At 36.5% G+C, this 26,983-nt stretch overlaps 1 protein-coding gene across 1 annotated transcript in view; it reads left to right on the forward strand.

The window, feature by feature from the left end:
* LOC128996459 (arrestin domain-containing protein 4) overlaps window positions 1–26,710 on the forward strand; it is a 34,382-nt gene extending 7,672 nt beyond the window's left edge. Inside the window, exons 2-6 of the mRNA XM_054421802.1 lie at window positions 14,442–14,558; window positions 16,870–17,087; window positions 18,410–18,592; window positions 20,926–21,111; window positions 25,757–26,710. Coding sequence (XP_054277777.1) covers window positions 14,442–14,558; window positions 16,870–17,087; window positions 18,410–18,592; window positions 20,926–21,111; window positions 25,757–25,930 — 878 coding nt within the window. The 3' untranslated portion in view covers window positions 25,931–26,710. The remainder of the gene's footprint in view (window positions 1–14,441; window positions 14,559–16,869; window positions 17,088–18,409; window positions 18,593–20,925; window positions 21,112–25,756) is intronic.
* Window positions 26,711–26,983: the final 273 nt, after the last annotated feature.

Genomic DNA, 26,983 nt, shown 5'->3' on the forward strand with positions numbered 1-26,983 from the left:
ACTTTATTTCCAGAGTTGCCCAGTTTGTGTACACTTATAACTATCTTGTTATAAGCTCCTTCCCACTTGATGACTTCTTCAAATTTCTGATTACGAAATGTGAATTTTCTGTGATGGCAAATGCTTGCAATAGTTATTTAAACAATGTCCATGCTTCAAAAGGCAGACGCCACCGGATTTACCCACGGTTGGGAATGAACTTGAAACCCTCGACCTTGGTATAGTAATTGTAAGCCCGAATTACATAAGGCTTCCAGAGGTGATTTTATCGTGGGTCGCAAGGTCTCTCTAACCTACTTGGCGGAAAACTGGAGGCGTCTTACCAAACCAAACCCACTAGGTGTTACACCTCTATCGGAAAATTTTAGAATTTTTCGCATCTCTTGAATATAGATACACTGTAAAATATCTTAGTCAAATGGTACATAGAGTATGTTGTTGTAAAATATAGTTTTCTTTCTTATGCATTAAATCTTACAAAATTTGTTGTTCTACTTCTGGATATTGATTTAAACATTGATAGAAAGTATTTCGTTACCTTACATTACCGGTTTGACACCACCAATACTTCGCTTGGCCCGATACAGAAGGGTATTTTAAGGTTAAGAATTATTTTCTATCAACTAAATCTTTTTGTGTGTTTTAAATTCCAATTGCAATTTTTACGTTTTGAAAGGGAACTGTCCAAACCCTGGTCTTGTTATTTTTTAACGCCGACCTTATGGCGAAATTCCCTTAGGCGTTGTAGCTATCGTAGCAACACTCAAACTTTCCAACCACTATTGTTGCATGTTGATTGATTTTTTGCAGTTTGTACTCATCTGATAAAATAGCCACTAGCATATCTGCTGAATTTACAGTTTATTGATCTGAATATTAACATTACGATACAACAATATCTGTACTTCAAATTCTTCATATTTTAACGGTGCTATTGACGTATGAAACGTTTAAAACCCAAATTTTAAATACCTATAATATTCTATAGTTTTATATAGTCTACAGTAATACTGAGAAACCCCATTAAATAGATTTTAGTCTACGAGGAAACCCCTGTATGTCAGTTTCATAAACCACATATTCCTGTAGTTCCAAACTTTCAAACTTTATCCAGTATCGACATTGAAACATTATCGCACATCTCTTCTCGTGTTCTCAGAATAATCTCCATGTTCCCTCTCTCTCTTATCTAGTTAATCTCCCGTCGATTTCTCCCATCTTCATCATTCTCTCACTCTTCATCGCCTCGCTATTGTTACTCGATTAAGATTCCGACGAGTCGTTTTATTTTTCACATTAAATGCTAAACGTGCCCCACTTTTGAGACAGACATGCGTCCATTTATCTTCGGATTAATCTTTCTACCCGGAGGTGAAACATTCTTTGAAATCTCTTGCTTGATAAAGAAAGACGATGAGGAATAGGATTTTACAACAAAGCCTACAAAGTGTGAAATAAATCAAAATATTTTGTGAACCAGTTTTAACAATGAATTAAATGTTTGATTTGGAATACCAAAATTAAAACAATCCAAGGTATGCATTACACCAATCCCACATTACCTAATGTAGGTAAGCATTTTAAGCTGAATAATAAGACTGCAGGGCGAGCGTAGACATATGTTTAACACACTGACACTCCCTTGTGCTTGTGTTAGTTAGTCTTTAGAATGGACGAGTGGGATAATCTGTGTAGTTTTGTTTCTGACTAAGACCAGCTATGTTTCTTCATTCAGGACCCTTACAAGCTGAATGATTAAGGATGACTAGATATAGTTCCAACCCTCTAAAAATCTTCCTGATTTGTGCACAATCGAACCCTGTAGGATAACCCAAGGTCCAAGGTTTACTCTTTCAGGAGAGGTAAAATGTTCTACCTTAAAACCCATACAAGTATTATCAAATTTATTCCTATGGATCGATGTAGAAAGATTAATTTACATAATTCTTGATGATTGCATCAGATTTCTAAAATGAGATGTTTGGATGTTTCATGCATAAGATGCAACATCCTTGAGCATGACTCATACAGTATGGTGATCGTAGGCTGTTCGATACTTGAAGGTTGAAATGACGTAATATTTAACATATCTTCATTTTAACACCACATCACAAATTTATCGTCGGGTTAAATAATGATAGTCTGCTGATTTTTCATGATGCTATGATAAGCTTTATTCACTTAAGGGACTCAGCATTTTGGTGGTTAGCGTGCTTCCATCCTAAAGATCCTGGTCCAAATCTTGACAAACAAAAAGCTTTTATGATGTGTGATAATGTAGTAACCTACATTAGCTTCGGGGTTAGTTATGGAGAACATACCTTCTATATTATTGGACCCCCTCCACCAAAAATCCATACGAAAATAGACATTCTCTGCACTAATTTGTGATACGCATTTCATATTGAATGTATAGGATTTTTTACATATGCCCTTAACCCTTCTTTAATTTATAATAATTTTCCCCCTTATGTATTTTTGTTATTTTATTAGAGTTATTATAAATATCAAAGTAAACAAAGACAGTTGATTGCTAATTTATTGTTACAATGTACTGCTCCTGTTATCATGAGTTGTGAATGATTATTTTAATTACTGTGTGAACCTGTTTACTTTACTTTAAATCGTGGTTTAAAATGCCAATTTCTAATTATAACAGTAATTTGAGATCGTTAGCGTTCTTGTTTAGTAACAAAACAATAAAAACAAATTTTCATACTCGTACATAAGGAAGTTTCCTCCCCTTAATTGGATTATTACATAAATATAGCCCAAATTATTTAGATTTTTTGTAATATTCTTTTGTTTAAACAAGTTATTCACGAGAGTGTTTTTCTGAAGTAACCCAATTTCCACAGTTGATTAAACACAATCTTTTATTTAGGTCACGATAATTATATACTTGGTCAACGTCAAAACTCTTGGAGAATCAAGATTGAAAGACCTTGCTGAGTAAAATGACTGCGTAAAATGTTGTTTTAGTTTCCGCACGTAATAAATATCTAATTCCGTCAACTTACACCAGCGTGATCGGTGTTTGTCCTCAAATCTGAAGATTGCTGGCCCAATTTGGAATATGGTCAATTCTATGGCTGTATCACTTTTGTTCCGCGGTTGAAGGCTAATTTCTTCACATCACTTTTGTTCCGGGGTCAGCAGGTAGATTTCGGCACCGGCCAAAACATTGTTTTTGTTCCGCGGACATCTCTCTTGTTCCGCGAGAGAGGGGGTTGAGTAGAACGCCCTCTTCCTAATTCTTTCTTTCATGCGGGCTTTAAAACTCGCTAAACTATCATTTTCTCCTACGAAAAAATACTAATAATTTAACCTAAACTAACCTATGAAAGAAAGAATTAGGAGGAGAGCGAAAAGGGGGATTTGGGGAGGGAGAGTGCAGTCTCCTGCCTCGCGGAACAAGAGAGATGTCATCGGATCAAAAGTGATGTTTTGGCCGGCCCCAAAATACACCTGCTGACCCCCCGGACCAAAAGTGATGTGAAGAAATAAGCCTTTTGTTATTGGGTTTACCACTCAATGATACCATCTCAAGGGTTGACGTTAGATGGTGACAAGATCGGGGTCTGCGGCGTTCCCTTGGACAAATAACACCAAAAGTCTGTATTTGCAATCGAAATGACCAAAATTAGGAAAATCATTCATGATTGCCGAATTTGGGATAACCTTCAAAAGTCAATTCAGGTCAGAAAATAATGTGAGGAGATTTTCCAGTGGTTGGGTTTGGATTGAACCCCGCCCGCAACTCAAATCTTGTCACCGCGACCTTCCGAGGCAGACAATAGCTTGGTTGGGCGGACTAGTTTAGCTGTCAAATGAATCTAAGCTTAGCGAGGTAACAGTGACACAATGCAGTCACTGGTACATGCAACCGTTACTGGGGTTGTGTAACATGTTATTTTTCAAGTGAAACCGTATTACTTTACAACTCGTTTTTCGTGAATGATTGACTGATTTTAGTTTTGATATTTATAGAAATTCTAATAATTTTACTGTTGTTTTTTGAGAGTATCTGATTAGATAATCACTCCTAAATCACAACCGTTTACTTTTGGGCATGAATTTGATATCCTAACCGGAAATCAGATCTTTTACAACAAAACAATGAGTAAGATTTCAATAATGTAAAAATATGGAATCGTTGATCCGACATTGACTTATAGATTATTTTAATTATACCGAGAATGGACATAATTTGTTTGAGACGCTCATAAAAGTTTTTAGCTCTCATGCTAATGTCCCATTTTCTCTCCTACAAATTTATTCAGGCAACGTTGGTTGCTGCTGCATAACCATCATACGACACCAACCACGATACGACCGCAGTATTACGATAGATTCTGAATAGGAGATGTTTGCCTGGTAAAATTATTATAGATATTATGTATTTTCAAATTATTGTAAAAAAATATTTCTTGCTAGAATACAGTAAAGAATCAAAACCGTTTACTGAGAAACCTCTTATCTTTATTTTAAGGGTTGCGACACTAATTGTGAAGACTGGTGTCTGGAAAAGGAATTCTTCGTAAATAGAAATATATTTTAGATAGCATCTTGAGACTTCAAGGAAAGCGTGGTTAACCTAAAAGGTGGTTAAGATGACACCTGATGGTAAAAATCTGCTAGAGACATTATTTTGTTTCTTCAATCTTACTTATCGTGATAACAACAATTAAAAACCTTTACGATGTTAAAATGCCACAAATATAATTAAAACATCTGTTTAATTGAGTCCCCGCCAGAGTCGTTTGCAAATGAATACAGCATTTTCCTTACACGTCAAATTTTAAAATATATTTTTTTCCTCCATCGACTACCACATTATGAATGGAATTCAATTGGTTTAGTTTCTTTGCAGTGGTTGTATAATCAACGTTTTTAGTTTACCATCAAAACTAATAGTTTATTTCTTTTATTGGTGATATGAAAAAGTATCTTCTACTACTCTAGAATTTATGAAAAAAACTATAAGTGATAAACACACAGTAAATATGGTTTTACCGATTCACATATTGTTTGCACATATGAATCGCCATTGCACCGTAACGAACGATGCAATCTTAAACTACAAACAATAATCCTTTCTCCAGGAGAATGCAGGTTTAACTATTTACGTATAGGATATTACTGCATCTCCATTGCTTACTGCAGAGCCACGTAACATTTCTCTTGTATCCTGAATGAAAACTAATCTACTTCGACCTCGTCCTTAATGCTCTAGTTGCGAAGGAAAGTAAGCACACTTGATCATATGCTGATTTCTTAGGTAACATTTGTAAAAATATTGTATTCACTTGTAACTCTAGATTATATTCAGTATGCAATTTGGCATCTACATTACAATTTATTTATTTATTTACATTACAACTACCGTAGAACCTCAATGGTTCGACACTTTGGGGACTTAAAGGGGTGTGGAATCATAACAATTTTTAAATATGGGGAGAATATTGGAAATTTACACAATGCATAGAGACCAAACCAATCGAGGTAGATCGTTCGTAACCTTCAACCCCCCTATTTTAACCCCGTAGAATTTGGGAAATTTATTTTAAAATATCCTAAACGCAGTGAAAGAACAGTTGTGGGAGGGGGGGGGTTAGTTCTTTGAAAAATAAGTTAAGTGATACCTCATAAGTTGTTTTTACTGAGCATTTGATTAAACAAATTCAAACTTATCTTGGTGCTTATGCACATGGTGTTGAAAAATGTCTAAAATTCAGAGTCTTACAGTTGGATTTTATTGCAACCGCCTACATTAGTGTAAGGGAACACTATTTTTTGTCAAAGTCCTATGGAGCAGCCGAAATGAGCATGGATCATTGAGGATGAAACTTGGACCATAAGGCGGCAAAAGGTATAACCTAAACCGTTTACCTTTTTATTGGTCAAGTAATTGGTCTGAAAACACCACAACAAAAAGTTAAATAAAATTTTAATTTACTGTGTGCAGAATTATCCTCTCATTGAACACTTCTTAAACAAAACTATGGGAGCTCTCTTCCTTTCGATATGTATTGTCCATAAGTGTAAATATGGTTAATCCAAATACATATCTTTTAACCCACCTTGTTCATTCAGAGACATCCTCTATATATGACGCCGATATTGACTTTACAGCAGCATTGTGTATTCGTGATGATTCTTAAAGAAAGGGAAGGGGGTCAAAGCCCAAAAGGCGGAACCAAGCTCCGTTACGATGCAAATGTAAAACTGCCCTGATTGCACCAAGGTCACAGTAAGTAGGACGAGATACAAACCCCAAACCGGCAACCAACACCAACCAAAACCGGTCTAAATGTCGCTGGAACTGGTTACAAACATGGAGTTAATAGAAAGCTCAGTCATGCACGCTCTTAATTAGGCTGTAATGGAGACAAACTGGAATAGTCAGTTTTGACACTTAGCTAAACGTGTATCAAGTGGTTTATGATTAGGATTGCCACCTTTCGAGGATAGCAAAGATGAGGAAAGTGGGTTCAAAAATGTGTCCCTATGTGTGTTGTAGGACTCAAGATAGAACCTGTAAAACCTTATGACAAATGTTTAGACTCCTTATTTGGGTTCTGTATGAAATTTATAGTTATATTTTACGTATTTTTAAGGTAATGGTCCAAACCCCTATAATGATGTCAACAAACAAAAACAACAACAAATGTTCATAATATAAAATACTAGCAAACGTTTTTTTACAGGTACAGCCAAGTACAAACCAATTTCGTAAGGTAGTTAGTTTCGTAACATACGCGTATGTTTAATCTATGATATTACCTAGTCAAAACACAGGCAAAAGCAACAAAGGTCACAAGGTAAGGTACGCAAAGGCTGATACCATTGACTATATACAGAATAATGTTCTGTGTATAGTCAATGCTGATACTTATACAGTTCAAAGTAGTGTGTATGGACTCAATCACGCTTTAACAACTGTTCGGATTGGGCTGAAATTTTACATATCAATAGCTCATTTTTCCCCAGTAACAAAAATACCCATTATTATCTCCTTTTGAACTCCTCCCCAGTGGCTCTGGAGTTTCCCATGTTTATCTTATGGGTCCAGTATTCGTATTTTAAAAACATCAACAAATCTTGACAGTTAAGCAAATAAGTTACCTTGATGTTGTAGGTTCTATGATGTTTAATAGCTTTGAAAAGTTACTGGGCTTAACAACGGTGTGCAGAAATATAGAATTTTTGGTTTGCATTTTTTAAATGCGTTAAATATTAACAGCTGAAGATACTGAGAACACAGAACAGAAGAGAGCAGATTTAGCAGAGCTGGACTACGGATAACTGTTAGCAAAAACCGTAAAAGAAATTTTTCCTTGCAATTCGATCTATTTGCACAATTTGCATATTCTTGTTTCCGCACATTCTTCTCCTGATTTTAAACACTCATTGACTCAATCAACATAGATTGACGTACTATTAAAATGGACAAAAGTAAAAGTATGAGATGCAAAATAAGCATAATACAATAACAACAAAGTTGTGTCGTAGAACAGAAGCTGAGATAGTAACGGTAGTCGTCTCAGCCCCACCACTTAAGTCGACTCTACAATCATTTGGTCACGCACTATAGGCAGACCATGAATAAACAATAATTATATCACTGTCTTCGCTACGAAGGTCCCTGGTGGGAAAGGATACTTGGAGAAACACCAACAACTCTAGAAGTTTGGAGCAATAATGACTAATATCGGGAACAATGTAGTATAAGCCTATATTCTACAATTGGTTACGGGTTGTTTGTTTGTCATCCGCACCTGTGGAATTTTCCGTTTGTTTTTAAAGAAACCCGTCCAAACCATGGTCTTCTTAATATCTCATGTCAGCCTTTTGTTAAATAGCCTCATAATTGATGGTCAATAAAATGGCTGTTTGCTGGAACAAAAGTGTGCTGATAGTCCTATTAACATTATTATGGTCTAGTTCTTTTGTCTATGCTATAGTTATCATTTTACGGTTCTAAAATTTCAGTGTGTATGATCTCTACTCGTTGGTTATAATATGAGAAGAACAGCTGGTTACAGCCAGTACATTTCGAAAGGCGTACACTTCACTACCCAAAATCTTCACTACACAGCCAAACATTGAGACCTCTTTTGCGGTATCATGATAACTTCGCCCATATGTCAAGAGTTTTGCTCCCCACTTGAGGAAGGTAACGGTGTCCAGTCGGACCTGGGAATTTCGCACCCGGAACTAGAGGTCAGAGGTCAAGTAGTGACCTGTGGGTTCATGACAACTGCTTGACCTTATACACATTAGTTTGATACAGAACGTACCTTTACTTTGCATACTTTTACTCAACACCATCGCCAGCTAGACATTGTATTTCTACTTAAAATAATCTGCTTGGCTCAGAGACTTTTTATGTTTTCTCGTTGACATTTTATTCAAGGTGGGCTGCGAACCACCGGGTCACCGGGTATGACAACATACTTTAGTCAAAAGTAATTGGTGATTGGCTGGATTTAAGCCTGGGCATCTAGGACTAAACACTAAAGTTCCAGAGGGCTGCCTGCGCTTAATGTAGCAGAGATACATAAAACTGTTGGTAGGCCTAAATTGTCCCTCTAAACATCTAAAGTCTCAATTACCTTACTGAGAAACAACACACAAAACACCTTTTAACTTACATCTCGTTGACAAAGTCCCTAAATATCTTTGTGTAGGTACCAATAACAGAATGAAGTTTCATTGTTATTTTGGGCCTACACTAATTACCTCTAGATAACCGTTCCTAAAGGCCTTTTCACACCGGCGTACTGGACGTACTGTACGTTTGGTACGTTTTTTTTTTAAACAAATCGCTGTCCATGTTATCATATGGGCTCGTTCACACCGCGCGTACAGAACGTACTGTACGTACAGTACGTACGCGATGGTTTTGTGAGAATCGCTCGGAGAGCGATTTTTCTAAATCGTACGAGGCGACGGAGGCGTACGCGAGCTCGCGCATGCGCAGTGGTCACACCAAAACCACGTGCTCAGCCAGTGTTACTTGTCTGACTGCAAACGAACAAGTGTACGTTTTGGAAGTTTCTGTGCGGTGTGAAAGGACCGCGTACTGTACGAACTGGCCGTACCAAACGTACAGTACGTCCAGTACGCCGGTGTGAAAAGGCCTTAACAGTTTTATAAGTGAAAGCCAAATGTTATCCTAAAATAACCATATGTCCGTGGAATGCAGCCCGTAGCACACCGGAACGTGGGTGCGCCCTCTCGCCTTCGTCCAGAGCTACAACCGGTTTCAGTTTATGTTGTGTTGAAGGCGTACAGGGCTTGCAGGAGTGACAACATAGCGATGCGAAAACTAAGTGATCAGAAACCAACAATAGTCGGTTAGAAATTCAGGAACATTTGCGAATTGAGGGTATTCCTATGTTAGAGTATTTCATGCGAATTATTGGGTAACATTGTCGGTCAATTTGTATGTTTGTTTACATTGTTGCATCGATTTAATATTGGTTGTCCTTATTGTTTTGTAAATGATCCTGTTAGGCCTATTACGTAGCTTACCGTACTTTTTCATCGTCTGAATTGTATCAGGGTTGTTATTGAATCACTTTTATTTCTTACTGTAATCTTAAGAACGTTTCAGATTTTTTGAAAAAAATTACGGAAAATTTGTTTATTTTATAGAGTAAAGTTCGATTAATGAATGATCCATTGTTTTGTAAACACCATCTGGAATCTTCTTAGTTTGTTTCCTGTGGCTTTCGCTTCCAATAATAATTAGGAACACACTTGTTTGGTAATTAGTAAACAAACTGTTGTTAATATTGACAGCAATTTCACGACGGGTTGACAACAACACTCGCACTCAGTGAGAAAACAAAGCAAACGTATGTAGAACAGAATTGAGGTTAATAATAGGCTAGATGAGTTTTACGGGTTACAAATAATTGGTAGTTTTATTTAGTTGATGAAGAATCAAACTGATTTATAAGGTATATAAATAAAATACTGCTAAATCCATGGATAAGGCTTTCTACAGCAAATTTGAATGTCAAATACGTTCTTACGGACCTTATGATTAGATTAGGTAATGAGTATTAGATCTGTGTGCTATCCAATTGAAATTTTAAGGTTCATGTTTAGATGGTCCAAACCACAGTTTTGTATATAACTTCTAACTTATTAAGGTAGCTTGGATTAGACGGGACGACAAACGGAATACGAGTTCAGAATCGATTCTGCCAAGGATTAAGCCAGCAACATTCAGATTTGAGTGCGAACACTATAATTAAAAATAGTTATTTTCCTTTGTCTACAGCTCAATCTGTTGCAACTTGTGTTACGGCCGTTTCGGAATTAATGCCATCATCAGGCGTGAAATATTTAGATGATGTAGCGTCGTCATTGTTAATACACACAACACGAACATCAGTTTACCACAGACTATAGAGTCCATAGTCTTTGATTTTATTTTATATTTGATGAAAATACAACGTTTGAATTTAACAGTCCTGTCGTCGCACACACAAGGAGTCCCGGTTGACATTGCCGCGATCTGAACTGATTCCGACTGGAGGCATCATATCGGCTGACCTTCGTATACTCCTGCCTTTGGTCTATTATCCTGGTCTAAAATATTATTGAATATCAATTTTTATTTATATTTTAGTTTGTCATTTAAAATTGTATCAACAACATTATTTTCTGTATAAGCCACGAATACAAATTGTGTATACTTCTAGTAACAGATTAAGCTGTAGACAAAGGTGAATACCTATTTATAACTATGTCACAACTCAGGGGCTAAAACATGGAGTTTAATTAATTACTATAAGTTGAGCGATTAATAACCTTTATTAAAGCATTTTAATACAACGCACAACCACAGGGTCTACCAGTCACGAACTTAATTTTTGGATCCCAAAAGTCACGAAAAAATAGGGCATAGAAATAAAATAAAGTTTCTCAAGCCTGTTCTTTGTTTGCACCTTGCTACAGGCAATGATTAAATTCATAGTGCAGAATCAGAGACCGAACATATTTTGGGAGCAGGCAACCAGCTCAAAATCGTTACAGCACAAAATATTGTAGGCCTCCTATGCCGGATTATTTCATGTTCAAGTCACTGAAAGCTATGGTCTTATCAGAACCAAAGATCGTCCTGAAGGTCACTAAGTGCAAGTCAGGCTCCAGATGTTACCTTGGTGTACGTAATCAGTGACTGCGCTGCGACTCCACCCAGAGGCTATGTCGGCGACCTACTCATCCTCATGACGTAACAAGATGGCCGTCACCTCGTGGTGAAAGCTCACCATAACCTCAACCACAACATAACCTAACTATAACAACAGTGCGGTGTTGGCACGACTGAGCAATGTGGAGCGTAGTTTAGCTGATTCCTCGATACTTTAACAATAGGATTATCCTTCAAACAGTTATTACATTTAAGTAATAACATAGACACATTTTTGTCTATGGTAATAAGTAATATTTTGATAGAACCACGGGGGTTATTGTTATTGATTAATCAGTTTGGTAAATGATATTTTTGTGCATATTTGGCAAGCGTCAGGTTTAGGTTGAGGGAACATAGTAGGCTACTCGAAACGAAAATTCATAAAATCACCAGTTTCATTCTGGGACAATTCAAAAATTTTTGATGGTCCGAAACAGGACCAAGCTGTCCTAGATAAATAGGCTTAATAGTAGCTTGTGTATCCAATAGTCAATACAGTACAATGATAGTAGTAGGCCTACATAACTTTTCCATAAATCATCTGTATAAGGCTATTATCTATTGAGAGTCAAAGATAAAACTGAAAAGTCCATCCCAAAGTTGTAGCATTGAATATATATTCAATGGCTGTAGCCAGTAATAGCAATAATAGGCCTAATAATTGGCGTTTTAAGTGATGACAATAAACGTTTAAGGATTGTAAATGAACTACCGGATTGTACTTTTAAACAACTGCTTCGTTGATGAGATTCCCCAGCATACTTTCTTCACGGTATTTAAATGTTTATGGTCGTAGTTAATCCAATCTACAATTCCGTAACGGACATTCATATTTGACGATATGGGACTACTTGCAATAGCCAAAGTAAATTTTGATTTTGAATTATACGGGCTCGTTTCCTTATTTGGTAGTTTCTCTCACATACCCGATATGTATCAAATTCCAAGGCCATCAAAGACCGAGACCGCTAACCACTTTAAAAGTCTAATTCATCATCATGTGAGAGCTGAGAAGTAGTTCACGCTACCCAACGTTTTCTGCGATTATCTAACGTTGTACGAAATTATCCGACACGTTATCCGAAATTATCCGACAACCGACACTTGCACGATAACGTTATCCCAATTTAGCTCCGGCATTTCAACACTCCAGTCCGGTTACGCTTGGATGCGATAAGTGCCAAAACTGTTTGACCTGAACGCCTTTCCGACCATCTGTTTGGATGGCGCACTTATGCATATGTAGTCAATGTATTCCACCGTTGATTTTTGTCACATAACCTCATCTAATAGCATTGTGAACTACTAACTACTTAAATAAATGTTTAATGTATAGTCAATGATCTTACAACTTAAACCTCAGTCAGTCTACATTACGTACGTATATTTGACCTAAAACATTATCGGTGATAGATGGTAGTAAACAGAATAGCGGTAATTATTGGTTTGTAATTGCATTTCAAAACAGCAAAAATGGTACATCCTATTTTAGATCCTGTTTTAAAAGTAAATGTTCAGTTAAATTCTGTAGAAATTGTACAAATAATTCGTATAGGACCTATATTTTGTGGTTTATTTTGTTACAATACAATTTGCTTTATTTATACTATAACATCATATCAATAAAATCGTATCAGTGAACAGACATTTTATGTTAAAATATTGATGAATAATTAGCAGTTCCTCTAACATTTTTGACCTCAAGATGACTATATTTTGTCAAAAATCACCTACTTTTTCTGTTTTGTATGAAAGAATAATTTCGATATTTTGTCTGATTACTGACGAAAATAAGTTTATCCAAGCTGAAATTTCTGCTTATTTTCATAAGAGTCTACAATTTTAGGCTATCAAAATTTCAAAATGCATCCCCGCTTTTAGGTATATATTATATGTTTCTGAGCCCGAAGGTGGCTTTAGTCCTATAGATGACGTCCACGGTTTAAAGCTGATGAATCAACCCCTCCCCTTTTCTTCTCCTACTTCTCAGGCCCCCCATACACGTAACGATCGGCCGGCCGGCCCGGCCTGAACAGTCCACGCCGGCCGGCCGATCGTTACGTGTGTCGTCCGGCCAACCCCCGCCTTCAGGCCGATCGTTACGTGTATGGGGTCGCCGGCAGGCCGCCGGAAGGCCGACAGTACAGTAGTAGCATTATTTTGTTTATTTACGTTCATTTTTAAGTTCAGGCACGGTCATTGACATAACCTAACTTTATTTTTTGTTCAGTATTTGTACTAATATGGCTACGTGGACTAATCAGCATGTGCTAGCCTTTATAGAAGAATACAGAAAGCATGAATATCGGCGGAGGGTCAAAACAAAGGCATACCACAACAGGGACTTGAAAGATCCAGCTTTTAGCAAGTTAACAAAAACGTTTTTGCCGTACGAAAACTGACTGCACACTTGCCACTAGGCGGAGAAATTTCAGTCCGGCCGGCAGGCGAATCGTTGCGTGTATGGGGACCGACCGTCCTTTCACAGGCCAAACTGTTCAGATTGGCCTTCCGGCCCTCGCCGGCCGGCCGATCGTTACGTGTATGGGGGGCCTCAAGGTGTTTTGTCGGATGATACAAAAGCACATCTAGAGATGTGTGTCAAATTAGTTCATCAGACAATAGACACAAAAACAGGCCTACTGAATGTCAGGCATATGCCATCAGTCTCTACTGACAGACAATGTGATTGTGTGAGATGGGACGAGACATTATGTGAGCTGTTCACAACCATGAGATGCTACTATTATTGTCCTGCTCTTGCTGAGCTGAAAATCACTTTTTGGCGAAGGAAAAAAATTATAAGGCCTTATTGTCTATTTGTAAACTTGTAATGACTTATTTCTTTGGAAAATGTATTTGGACTTAAATGTCAAAGTTCTGATAATCCTCATCATAATGTGTGCAAACAATTGAAACCATTGAGATTGAGAAAATAATTGACACTATTGAGATACAGACTGACATTGAGCAAAAACGTATTTTTTTTAATGTATGGAGAATTTTAAGTCAAATTTGGATAACAGTTAATTTAAAAAATATACAGTTCTAATGGACAGCAATATGACAATTTGGAGTGGCTGCTAAGTGCTACCCTTTCAGCTGGGACAACCATCGGAATCGACCACTGATTAAGCTATTTAGATGTTCTGTCTCTGTGTTTTATAAAGTGTTAAGACAACATCGTTTTGTATTTAAATAGTCTCATTATTCTGGTTGTCCGCAGGGCTACATTTCCACGTGGTGGGGGAAGGAGTTGTCCGGTTGCACAGTCAAAGGCAAGAAAGAGTTTATGACAGAGAAAACTACATAGACTTCCGCATGAGGCTTTTAGGAGAACCTGGTAAGTACCGGTACTTAGCTTCTATAGCAGATATAAGAAGTCAGAAGTCAGAGATGTGTTAGGTACCTTAAGGCCATTGTGGGCTTGGTTGCCTGTTGTCCCAGGTTTACGCTTAATATTGTTTCCAAAAGGCTCTTCTACTAATTGTCCTAGGTTCTATACGACCAAGTGATCTTAGATATTTTACTTCAATCAATCAATCAATCAATCAATCAATTATTTAAGATGGGGACGCCACTATGTGCGTATTTTAACCCAAATATGAGTGAAGGATGAGTGTAGGATGAGTGGCGCGATCTTGTAGTCTTGTTAGTGACTAAGGCCGACATGTTCCTTAGACACAGCTGTTAATTAATAGCCCATACAGCTAATGGCAACTAAGGGACCTACAGTTTATAGTGGAATCCGAACCACATTTTTCCTTGTAATTTACGAATTGGTCTAATTATCAGGATAGTACTGCGGATAGTCGTAGTACTCACTAGTGCGGACGTTAATCCACACCAGTGAGCATCGCATCCACAGTGCATCCCTATAAATATCCACAATTCGTGACCTCCTAGTAGCTGGATTACAGGACGACGCCACCCGTCCCAGTCTTATTTTATCTATCTTCTTTTAGGACTGCCTTTCATCCTTATCATATCTATATATTGCCTTTAGCAACTGTTTTGGTCCTTTCTATGTCCAGAGGTGATCTGTGTAGTTTTATTGGCTGGATGAACTTGTTCTTTAATCAGGACCATTTATTAAAAAAGGCCAATGATCAAGGACAGCTTTGTCCAGTTTTTAAGTATCAAAAATCTATTGAGTTTTCCCAGGATCGAACCAAATGACTCTCTAATTAAATAGTGCTATAACCACTCAGCTATCCAGCTTGGTAATTAATTTCTCCCCATTTATCATAGGCGACACTCTTTCATAGTTAAAACACAAGTCACAAAAATTTTATTCAGTTTAAATAATTTCCTTACAGTTTCTCATGGACCTCTACTTTTACTATTTTCCTATCATATCTGGTTGGATATCTCTCATGATTCTATCACCAGACATGCTTGTAGGCTGGTATTGTTTGACAGCTGTTTGTCTCTGTTCTAAATCTAACTTTCTCCATGCATTGCCATCATTCACATGTTAGTAGTAAGTAACGGTAGTCTAGTACAAGCACAAGCACATGTAAAAACCACTCTCTGTCATTAGATTGCATTGCAGCAGTGAAAGCTGTGGTCATTTATGATGCTACACATGTGGACATTTTTTACATTGAAATCCTTGATGGAAGAAATACATGACTATGTTTCTGATCTTTTATCTTTCATACGTTTGGTTTTTTTTTAACTATTGTGGTTTCAGATATAGTTGGATTCAATATTTTTTGTGTGTACGGTACATCAATCTTGACATAAAAAGTGAGATTCAGTTTTTTGCCATTTATTACTCAACTCACCATATTCCATTATTGAACAACGCTTACACTAATAATATACAGACGTATAAGAAGAGCTAGACCAACACGGACAAGCACGGTCAAGGGGGTGGGGGGAAATGTTCCATTAGGTACTGCATTTATTTGTGATAGAAAGTTTACATTATCACATGGAATCCTATTAAAATCATCTTTATGCTTTTTTGATGGTGATCATTTACGATAATGTAAAACTTTGATAAGCCTTCCATTATATGTGGACTTCCTTTTGCTCACTAGTTTTCAAGAAATAGCCACAGGCTTACCAATACAGAAAACAATCAACGATTCATTTCTGTACTAAAGTGTTGCTGTCTTCACACTCTAATTAGAATGTGATTAGCTCTTATAGTTCGGCCGCTTAGAAAACGACCTGCGCGCTAATGCTAAACCAATGCTGGAGGAGGTCGCTTTCTAAGCGGCCGAACTATAGTATGTTCTCTCAACAAATACTTTTTTCAGCAGAAGATTTAAAATGGTAAACATTTCTCTCTTTGATTTAAGTTTGTCACTTAAATCAAAGAGAGAAATGTTTACCATTTTAAATATTAAGAAGGAATGGAATCTACAACTAACTAATCACAGAGAAGAATTTCACGTACCCTGGTTAAAACAGTTGAACTCTACTTTGTACTACAGTTCTTCTATAGAAGCAACCTCTTGTGAGACCAAAAATATCAAATTAAATCTCTCAACTTTTTGGATGAGTTATTAGTCCATTCCTTAAATTCATTGTAGTTCAAATTGAATGTATACTTTTGTGCAATATAGTAGATACTAAAAGTCTTAAGAATAAACTATGCCAATTAAAAACAAATTGCTGTAACTGAATTAATTTTTTTCCAGGCCAGGGACCAGTATTACTCTCTCCCGGAATCCACAGTTTTCCCTTCAAGCTCGGGCTACCTCTAGGTCTACCCTCCACCTTCCTGGGCAAGCATGGCTGGGTCCAATACTTCTGTAAAGCAGCACTGAGGGAACCCAATGGTCTAACACATAAGAATCAACAGGTCTTCATTGTCATGAACCCCATAGATCTCAACCTAGAGCCCAACATCTTGTCTGTAAGTTTTGAAAATTGAAAACCCGTTTAAAGACATGGGCTGTACCTTTTATCTGCACGTATAGCTTACTTCACTTGCTTGTATGTCATATCCTTATCTAGATCCTTTAGCTTCAGGCCTGTTTGCCTGGTATACTAGAAGATATTTTTGATTCTTACTGGTTATTTATTTTTATTTCAGTAACTTTAAAACTATTTTACCACATAACATTTATTTATAGATCATATTTTTTGTCCTCTGGTAATCAAAGAGCAAATAAACCTTTTAGTGCTCCCCCAGAAATAAAATAAAAACATTCAGTCAACAACAGCTAAGTCAAGCATTCAGTCTTATAAAAAATATCAAAACAACTTCTGACACCCCACAACTTATCAACCATTAATAGGTCTGATCTAGTTGCAACAATAAAGTAACTGTCACTTAAACCCTACAGTTTATGCTTGTATAATTTTGACGTTTATTGGTTGTTGATCTTAACAGTCTAAAAAGGAGGAGATACATTTATTTGGTGAGTCAGTGGCGCCACGAAGTCCGTGTAGCAATATCCTGGGTTCGGATACTGGTACCTGCCACTATTTTTTATCAGTACAGTCCACCCCTTGCTCTGCTGAATAAATTCCACGCACAGGCCCCTGTGGCCCTTGTGGATGGCCAAATGCTAGGTAAAAGGCTGCCAACCTCTAAAAAAATATTACAAATTGAAAACACAATAAAAACATGGCCTTTTCATCATTCAAAGATTAATCAAGGGGGTCCCTACATCCCTATATCCTATAGTTATATTCTATTACCTATAGTTTATTATTTAATTTCATTCAATCAAAAAAATTGCAGCCTGCAGAATTTGTTCCTAAGATCTAGGAACTCCAATTCAAAATTATCATAATGAAATCCTTCTAATCACCAATAGCTATTAGATATTTGATAATGCGGTAATCTAGTGGTTCGGATTCCACTTTCCACTGCAGGTCTACCTATTTAGAAAAGAAAAGAAGTTATAATCTTTCTATGTATTGAAAACCCCACCAAAAGATTCCATAATTACTTACTTCCGTGGTGGCTTTTTACACTCAAAGTGTTATTTGTCCTCACCAACAATTTGCTTTGACGGCTCACAGCCTTAGCATCTTCTTCAACTCTCATCATGGTCTCATCATCTTGCACTTCTCTTTCCACCTCTTCTTAGGTTGTCCAGGAGGTATCCACCCTCCTGTGGTGTTTTATCTAATCCCTGGCAGTTCTTCTGATTCTTAAAGCCAGACAATTGATTATAACTTAACAACAACATTTTGCTGTTGTTTCAAATGTTCATCTTGTTGCAGCAACCCTTCCGCTGTGAGATAGAGCACAAGTTGGGAGTCAGCTGTGTCAACTCTGGTCCCGTCGTCTGTCGGGTGTCTCTAGACCGAGGTGGCTACGTACCTGGCGAGACCATCGGCATTTCTGCAACTGTGGAGAACCACAGCAAAGTTACCATTAAATCCACCAAGGCATCACTTACTGAGGTATCAACAACTGTCACAAGTTAGGTGTTTGAAATTCGGTAATATGATATTTTTAGTGATTTTACATTTAATTACATTATCTTTTAAATTTACAACTTGTATAACATTTTCTCAATAGGTTGTCTTTATGACAACAAGATTGGAAATAAAACATCACATTTTACTTAGAATAAAAGCGATTGAACTATAAATTACACACAATTAATATCAATATTAAATAAACAGTATCAGCAATCTGACAAATACTTTCTGCTATAAACTTGTCAACAACCTTAATCATGGGTAACTAAGCGGTGGGAGTAACTATGATATTTTATAGGAAAAATCACAAAAGTTGCAATAACCTTTGAACTGTATTGTTACAGCAATTGGGGGTTTCACTATATTGTTTGGAATTATAAGGACCATAACACATTAATTTTAATCAAAACCGGCTTTTTTCATAAAATGAGATTTGTTGTTTTTTTATGGGGTTTTTATTGGAAAATACCCTATGTTACAATAACTTTAGAACTGTATTTGTACCATTTCGTTCAGAGTTTAAAGAACTATAACATACTAAATTTTTATCAAAATCGTTTGGGCCATTTTAGAGAAAATTCAATTTTTCTGTTATGTAATGGGGAAAATCACCATTAAAAATCAAAATTTTGAAAAGATGAAAAAAGCCTGGAGATACCATGGATTAGTACCGACATACCAAATTTCAACAAAATCGGAGTACAGGTGTGGTCTGTAAATCTGTACACATCCACACACACATACACACACAGACATCACTTTGAAAACCACTTTGTGGGTTCAGGGGGGGGGGGGGGGCGCAAAACGGATATATCCACTCAAAACTCAAAATTGAAAATTTTTACAAAAACTATATGTGTATAGGGGAAGAAAGTAAAAAGGCAACTAATGTAACAAATAAAACAGTTTATAAGGCTATTTGTTTACAGCCAATGTAATACATTGATTTTTTCCTACAGTCACCCAACAAAGTGGGCTTCCTTGTACCTACTGATTATAGTACAGAAAGCTGCTAATTAATTGCTGCATTTACTTACTTTGCCTCACACTTTTTACTTTGTCCCACAGTTTTTACTTTGTTGCACACCAGTATTCCAACCAAACGACACAAAAAAGGGTGCTTTTACTTTCCAAATAATCCGTGTACGCTAGGAAATAGGTTGGCAACTACACTTCAACAGGTGAAGATATGACTACGATCAGCTGGTGCAGCGTTTCCCATTTTGTTCAATGTTGGGATTTAACCTAACCTAAAAACGTGTTATGTACAGTGTTTCAAAGACTAATTATTTATATGCTTTAGTAACTGTAGGAAAACGTGTAACGTGCAAACTGCCTTTGCTGCACTCAAGAAACTTTCCACACTCGCCTACGGCTCGTGCGTAAACATTTCCCTCATGTGCAGCAAAGTGTCACTTCGCCCACTAGTAACTAGTAGTACACAAATAATTATTCTGAATATTTACATAATCTCTCCTCTCTCCTCTTTATAATTAGGATGTACCTACAGAATGTCTGTTGCAGGATCCGTATTCACTGCTGGTACTATAAGATTAACTATCTCCCTTATTACTACTTCACAGCAGATTAGAGACTTGCTGTGGTACTATTTTTGGATACAGGAGTGTGTGTTGTTATGACTTTACATAAACTTAAAGCTCTTGGTTGATATTAGTTGGGTCATGATTTATGCACATCTTATAAACTATGCATAGCTATACTGATTAACCTAGAGTCCACTGACACAACCAGTTCAATTTATCTTTGTTCATTTCCTTCCATTTATTTTCAGATGATGACGTTGATTAGTCCTTACCCTTCTCCTATTTCCTTACAGTTTCTCTTACTATACCTATCTAATCTCTTCTCCACATTCCCTTTGAAGTAATACTTCCACATTTTCTCAGTCTTCCTCTCATTCTCCCTCTAATATCATCAGTCCACTCAATTTTCTTAAAATTCTTTCTTATTTTCTTATCATTTCTTCAAACAAAACTATCTTCCTTTTTATACTCTTCCTCTCAACCTGCAATCAAAAACACCACCTCTAATCTCCTAATTTATAATTCAATTCCAACTTGTTTTGCATTCAGTAGCTCAAACAATGTTCTCCAGTCTGTATTCTACTATCATTCTCTTCACATCACACTGTGCTGCACAGTCTAGCTTTGATCTTCCGTCATCCGCCCATCAGTTGACATTTCCGAATTTAAGAAAATCAACCACCCTCCATTAAAACACCATTTTTACATCATTCTTCACCTAACCTAATTTCCACATTGCTTTAGACTCATATTTTACCTCTATTGCAGACAATACAGTACAAAGCGAGGGGGAAGGTGCTGCAGTCGGAAACCAGAGAGTTAGCATCCCTCTCGAGAGGTAAGATAAGACCTGGTGAGAGTGACGAATGGAACAGCGAACAACTCTACGTTCCTCCTCTTCCCCCCACCAACCTACGTGGCTGTCACCTCATCAAGATACAGTACGATGTCTATGTAAGTAATGCAATGTGTCGCTTCACAAGAAGCTCAGGGAATATTTTGAAGGCCATGTCGAGGGCGTTAAAAACATTAATCTGCTGCGAGGTCTCAGCTGGGCTCTATTTTAAAAAGCTTTAGTCAGTTTTAGAGCAAGAAGAGACAGAGCAAGAAAATTTTTAATTTTTGCTTATAAAACAACCATGTTCTCGAGTGGTTGTAGTGCTCCTTCTAGAAATATGAAGGATGTCAGTTTGATCCTGAGGACAGTTGGGTGCATTATTCACAAGGCCCCACTAGAAAAAAAGGCCATGTTGCAGGATCCATGACGGCACACTTGTGGATAGGACTGCCATATCCCATGTTTGAGGTAAATAAGCTGGCTGTTTGTCAGATTTTAATGCTATTATGTCTTACAACTAGCCACCATTGTGATTTGTGATGTAGTGTTGCGCTGCCCGCGCTGCAGCATGGCCTTTTGTTTCTAGTGGGCCCTTGGCCTGCGACTATCGCTATAACGTGAGACCTTGCATAGGGTAAATATTTACCACACCAAGTCTTGATGGATTTTATCCAAAAACAACAATCAATTTATTAGGAACACATTACAAGCAAAATCACAATAGCAAGCTTAGTGTTTACCCGCTAAAACAGTCAGAACAAGTTTTCAACTTCGCATGGTCTTTCCAAATGCGTTAGCGCAATTAGCACAGCTGGTATGTGCTGGTAGTAGTTTCTCGGTCTTAATTTATTGTAAAAAGCTTGTATCTCCCATTATTTAGAGATTTTTTTTCTATTTGGTTCTCTTTGCGGTTGTCGTAAAGTCAGCTTTATCAGCGTTTTTATGTCTAAATATAGTTCAAATCACCATTTCATAATAGTGATTTGGCTCTTTTCATGGAACAGTCGAAATGGGATAGAATACATTCTGAAAAAAGGTCAAAATCTTTTTGATAGTTCCAAAGTTGGGCCCATTTGTCATTGATCATTTGACTTTTAAGAAATGGCCCTGTCTAAAGAAACACCGATTCCTAGTATAAATGGGCGGGTTTCAAACTTTTGAAAAATTTGCCAGATAAAAAAATCTTGTTTGTTCAAGCAAAATTATCTCTACTCCGAGATTTTTTTGAGATAAAAAAAATGTTCACAGTTAAAATACTGCAATGTCCACAATACAGGAGTGCGCTGCTGTTGCGTTTCCTTTGCAAAGGTGTTCTAATTTAATTAATTACGATTGTACCTGTTGCTCGGTTTCGAAGAATTTCGAAGTATTACTGGTGTTATTTCAAAATGAATAACAGTCATAATCACTTTAAAATAATCGACTCAAAGATTATAGAATACTCCTCAACATTCCTTGTAAATATCTGATAATTTTTCCAATGCTGATCTCGTTTTTAGTATTTTTTACAAATAATGTTTCCCACTCATGGCCGCATTAGGATGTAAATCTATTTAATACACAGTTGTAACACTGTTTTCTCAGTCATTACTGGACCAATCTACAAGAATAATGTCTCAAATTAAAGGGGATAGTGCGTAGATTTGCCTAACTTCCTTAAAATTTACGTTTTTTCTAAGGGCTACGACCTACAGCCCTTCAAAGGTTGTGTCACTACAAGTCTTATTGAAGAATATAATATACACAGTTTATGAACTATTCGTCAGCTGTTTAGTGTTTGCCAGACATTTGTTATTATTTTTATAACCTCACTTTAAGTATGTCATTAAAATCTAGGATTTCCTGTTAAAAAACCACGATTTTGAACAAGGAAAATTTAATTTTTTAACTTTTTATACCACAATGTATTATTTTTATATGTATTTGAACATTATTTATAGCCTATGATTTGTGTAAACTTTGTATTTTCAAATAATGCGTTAGTTTTCCTGCAAAGCGATCTGAAGTAAAGTTGTAATTGAGTCTAAGTTTGAGTATGGAATGTGAAATAATACCCATGGTAGGGGACGGAAATTTATTGTTTTTTTTATTAATATAATTTATTCCTTATTGCCACCAGAATAATCATAAGGAAATCCGCTTGCAAGTTGTAGCCTACATAAAATAGCTAATGAGTGGAAAACATACAAACATTTTATGGTGATGAGTTTTACTCATGGTCAGTGTTTGGCGTTCAGCAGCTTTAAACATTACATTCTAGAGATAGCGAGTACGCTGGATACGTGGAACTACAATGTAAATTTTGTATTTTCAAAAAATGTGTTACTTTTCCTGTTAAGTGATCCAAAGGAATGTGGTAACTGAGTATAGGTATGGATGTTATAGGTATGGAACGTGAAATAATACCCATAGTAGGGGACGGGAACTTCAGCAGTACCAAACTTTACTTTCTCGAGATGGCGAGTACGCTGGATACGTTGAACTACAATGTAAATTTTGTATTTTTTTTTAATGCATTTGTTTTCCTGATCGATCCGAAGGAAAGTGGTAAATGAGTAATTGAGTTTGGAGCATGGAACGTGAAATAATACCCATAGTAGTTGAGGAAAATTGTTTGTTCCGATCAAAATTATTTATTCTCTACGGCCACCAGAATAATCATGGGGAAATACGCTTGCAGGTTGTACAGATAATTGCTAATGAGTAGAAAACATACAAACATTTTATCGTTGGTGATGGAATCTTACTCAAGATATTCTGCATTTGCAATGGCGAGTTCATAAGTCTCATCTTAATGAATCAACATCATTCTGGTAGTCTATACAATTTTAAGAACCGGGACTCCTTTTACAATTGGATTGGACAGTTAATACCCTCTAACATTGAGCCAAAGTATTGCCAACTTTATATCTACGACGCAAACACAGCTGTTACTCACAGAATGGGTCAAAGATCCGATAAATGCGGGACGAAGTCGAAGTTGGACAACGTTAAACGCGGACTAGGATAAAAAAAGACACTGCCTTAATCAGACAACGATAAAAGCAGACTGCAATAATGTGTCCTAGTTCAACGTTGCATGCAATCGACGAACCTGGACACGTTTTTAAGTTGTCCAGTGTTGTTGCAAGACACGACAAAACTGGACACATTCAAAAGTGTCAAAGTTTAACGTTGCACGCAAACGAATATCCTGGAAACTTAATCTGTCCAAGTTTATCGTTGTCCGCGTGTGTCGTTAAACAACCGCCAACTTCGGTGCGGTCCCGATAAATGCGACTAACTGCTGATGCGTGATTTTAATAACTATCTTTATTCCACACAATGAATATGCACGAACAAATTATCCCCATAAGTAGCTTAGTACGTTATCATCATTGCGCAGTTCATACATTATTTATTTTTCAAAGGAAACTGGAATTAATAAAACATTAATTTGGTTATACTAATATAACGGTTTGATAAACATAAATAGGCTAGCTCTTACAGGTCAACTATCAGTTCTATTTCATGGAAACAAATCAATCAGCCCGTAAATAAAATACATAGCTAGATAAACAGTTTTTGTTAATTATTATGTCTTTTTATTGCTGACAATATTCCCGTGGCGGAGCACGGGCGGTTAACTAGTCCATAATAATGATGATAAATAAAAAAATACATTATTTCTATTTCTTTTACTTGATGTTGTTCTATGACTTTCCTATGTTACCATAGTTTGCAAATCGGCTCTTTCAATGATTGCTCAAGAAATGCAGCACAGTATTAATTCAGTTTTCTTTTTGTTTTAGTAGGTATATCAAATCGTCCAGGCTTCTTGCTTTTTCCATTGTGATAATTTACGCCAACCCAAATTCAAGGTAGTAAATATTTCATTTAAACCAAGTCAGTAAATCCTTGTAGCACAGGTTTTCTTAAATTGCAGCTAAAATATTAAGAGAAATTAAATTATTCAGCTGATCATAATGTAAACAAATATGTTCTTCATAAGGATAACATGGGAACTTTAATACTGGGGCGCACATCCCTAAACCTGGGTTTATCAATTATCAATTATTTAAGATGGGGACGCCACTATGTGCGTATTTTAACCCAAATATGAGTGAAGGATGAGTGTAGGATGAGTGGCGCGATCTTGTAGTCTTGTTAGTGACTAAGGCCGACATGTTCCTTAGACACAGCTGTTAATTAATAGCCCATACAGCTAATGGCAACTAAGGGACCTACAGTTTATAGTGGAATCCGAACCACATTTTTCCTCGTAATTAACGAATTGGTCTAATTATTTAGGATAGTACTGCGGATAGTCGTAGTACTCACTAGTGCGGACGTTAATCCACACCAGGTAGCATCGCATCCACAGTGCATCCCTATAATTATCCACAATTCGTGACCTCCTAGTAGCTGGATTACAGGACGACGCCTTTCCTAGACACGGAAGAGGAGCGCGGAGAGCGAAGGGCGGAGAGCGGAAAAGTGATTAACATGACATTCCGCTCCGCTTCTAGGAAAACAGTAACAATAAATTACCTAAGACATGAGGAGTCCGCTCTCCGCGGTACGCTTCCGCGCCTAGGAAAACCCAGCTTTATTCTTAGTCAGTACAAAGTTAGTTACTCAAAGCTTGCCTAGTATTTTTTCTGATAAAAATATTGTTATTGAGATAAGTTTTGGCACTCAAAGGCTTTACGAGTACTGAAATATTTTCAACCAGTTTTACAAGAAAATATATACCTTGATTGACTATATTATTGGTTTCAGTTTATAATCGATCCGAAGAGTTTTGAAAAGGAAGTGAAACTTCAGCTGCCAATTATGATGGCCACTTATCCCTTGAGAAGTACAGATGGAACTTTGAGAAGAAAGCAAGGGACACACTATCCTTCGACTCTTCCCATCTTCAGACCTTGGTTGGACGAGAAGACTTTTCAGTGACTAAAAAACAATTAAGAAATATGTTTAACAATATTTTTCATGCCTTAGATCTATAAAAAATGTTTTTAGACCTGTTTAAATTCTATCTGGAATATACTTTCCCCTTTAACAATCAAATTTTACCAAAAAAAAATTGATCGGCAAATCATATTTTGTGATATGTGCTAAGTATAAGTATTTTTCTTATTAACCATTATTTTTACTTAAAAATTTTTACTCTAAGTGTATGTTGATTTCTGGTAAATTGCAGTAAACAAGTCTTTAGTCTTGTAATTATTAATGAGTACTTGACATATTAGTCAGTGTTTAGCATTCTGATTAATCATAATGTTGGTTTACCTCATTGATAAAAGCTATGTTTTAATAATTTAGAAGATTTAATAAACTAACAAATCATGCTTTCTGTATGATAAACAAGAATAGCTCATAGCCTACTAATTAATTATTAGAACACATTGTAAAAAATATTTCTCTGTAAATAGATTATTGTTGGCACAAGTTGAGTATTCATATTTTATGACGATACGTGTAGTTTGTGCTTTATTTTATGATGGTAACTTATTTATAACTTACTTAGTCAAAGGGTCTAAATCTTATGATTGCCATAGAATGAATTGACTCGTCCAAAATCTAGTAGGCTTTGGATGATTTGAGAATGGGAATCATTAGATAAATTTAAATAATTTAATTAAAATATAATTAATTTGTTAAGAGAAAATGTTGTACTAGCTGAAATGTCCGGATACATATGTAGATTGAAGCAAAAATAAATATATTGTAATGTTCTACTATTCTGGTTTACTTCCTACTAGTATTATAATTGAGGAAGTTTGGATGTATGGATGTATGGATGGATGGATGGATAGATGGATGGATGGATGTTTGTGAGAAGTAAACGCAAAAAATACTAAACCGACAGGTTTGAATTTTGCTATGATGATAGCTCACATTCCTGATTAACATGGTATAGACAAATTCTTATCTCAAAAATCCTTTTGTGAAGGACTTTTATGTTCAAAAGTTCATGGGTACCTACTGTGGTATTTATATATA

Source organism: Macrosteles quadrilineatus, unplaced genomic scaffold (genome assembly GCF_028750875.1).
Source record: "Macrosteles quadrilineatus isolate MER2022 unplaced genomic scaffold, UCM_ALF_1.0 Scaffold_6__1_contigs__length_79288215, whole genome shotgun sequence".
Taxonomy (NCBI): domain Eukaryota; kingdom Metazoa; phylum Arthropoda; class Insecta; order Hemiptera; family Cicadellidae; genus Macrosteles; species Macrosteles quadrilineatus.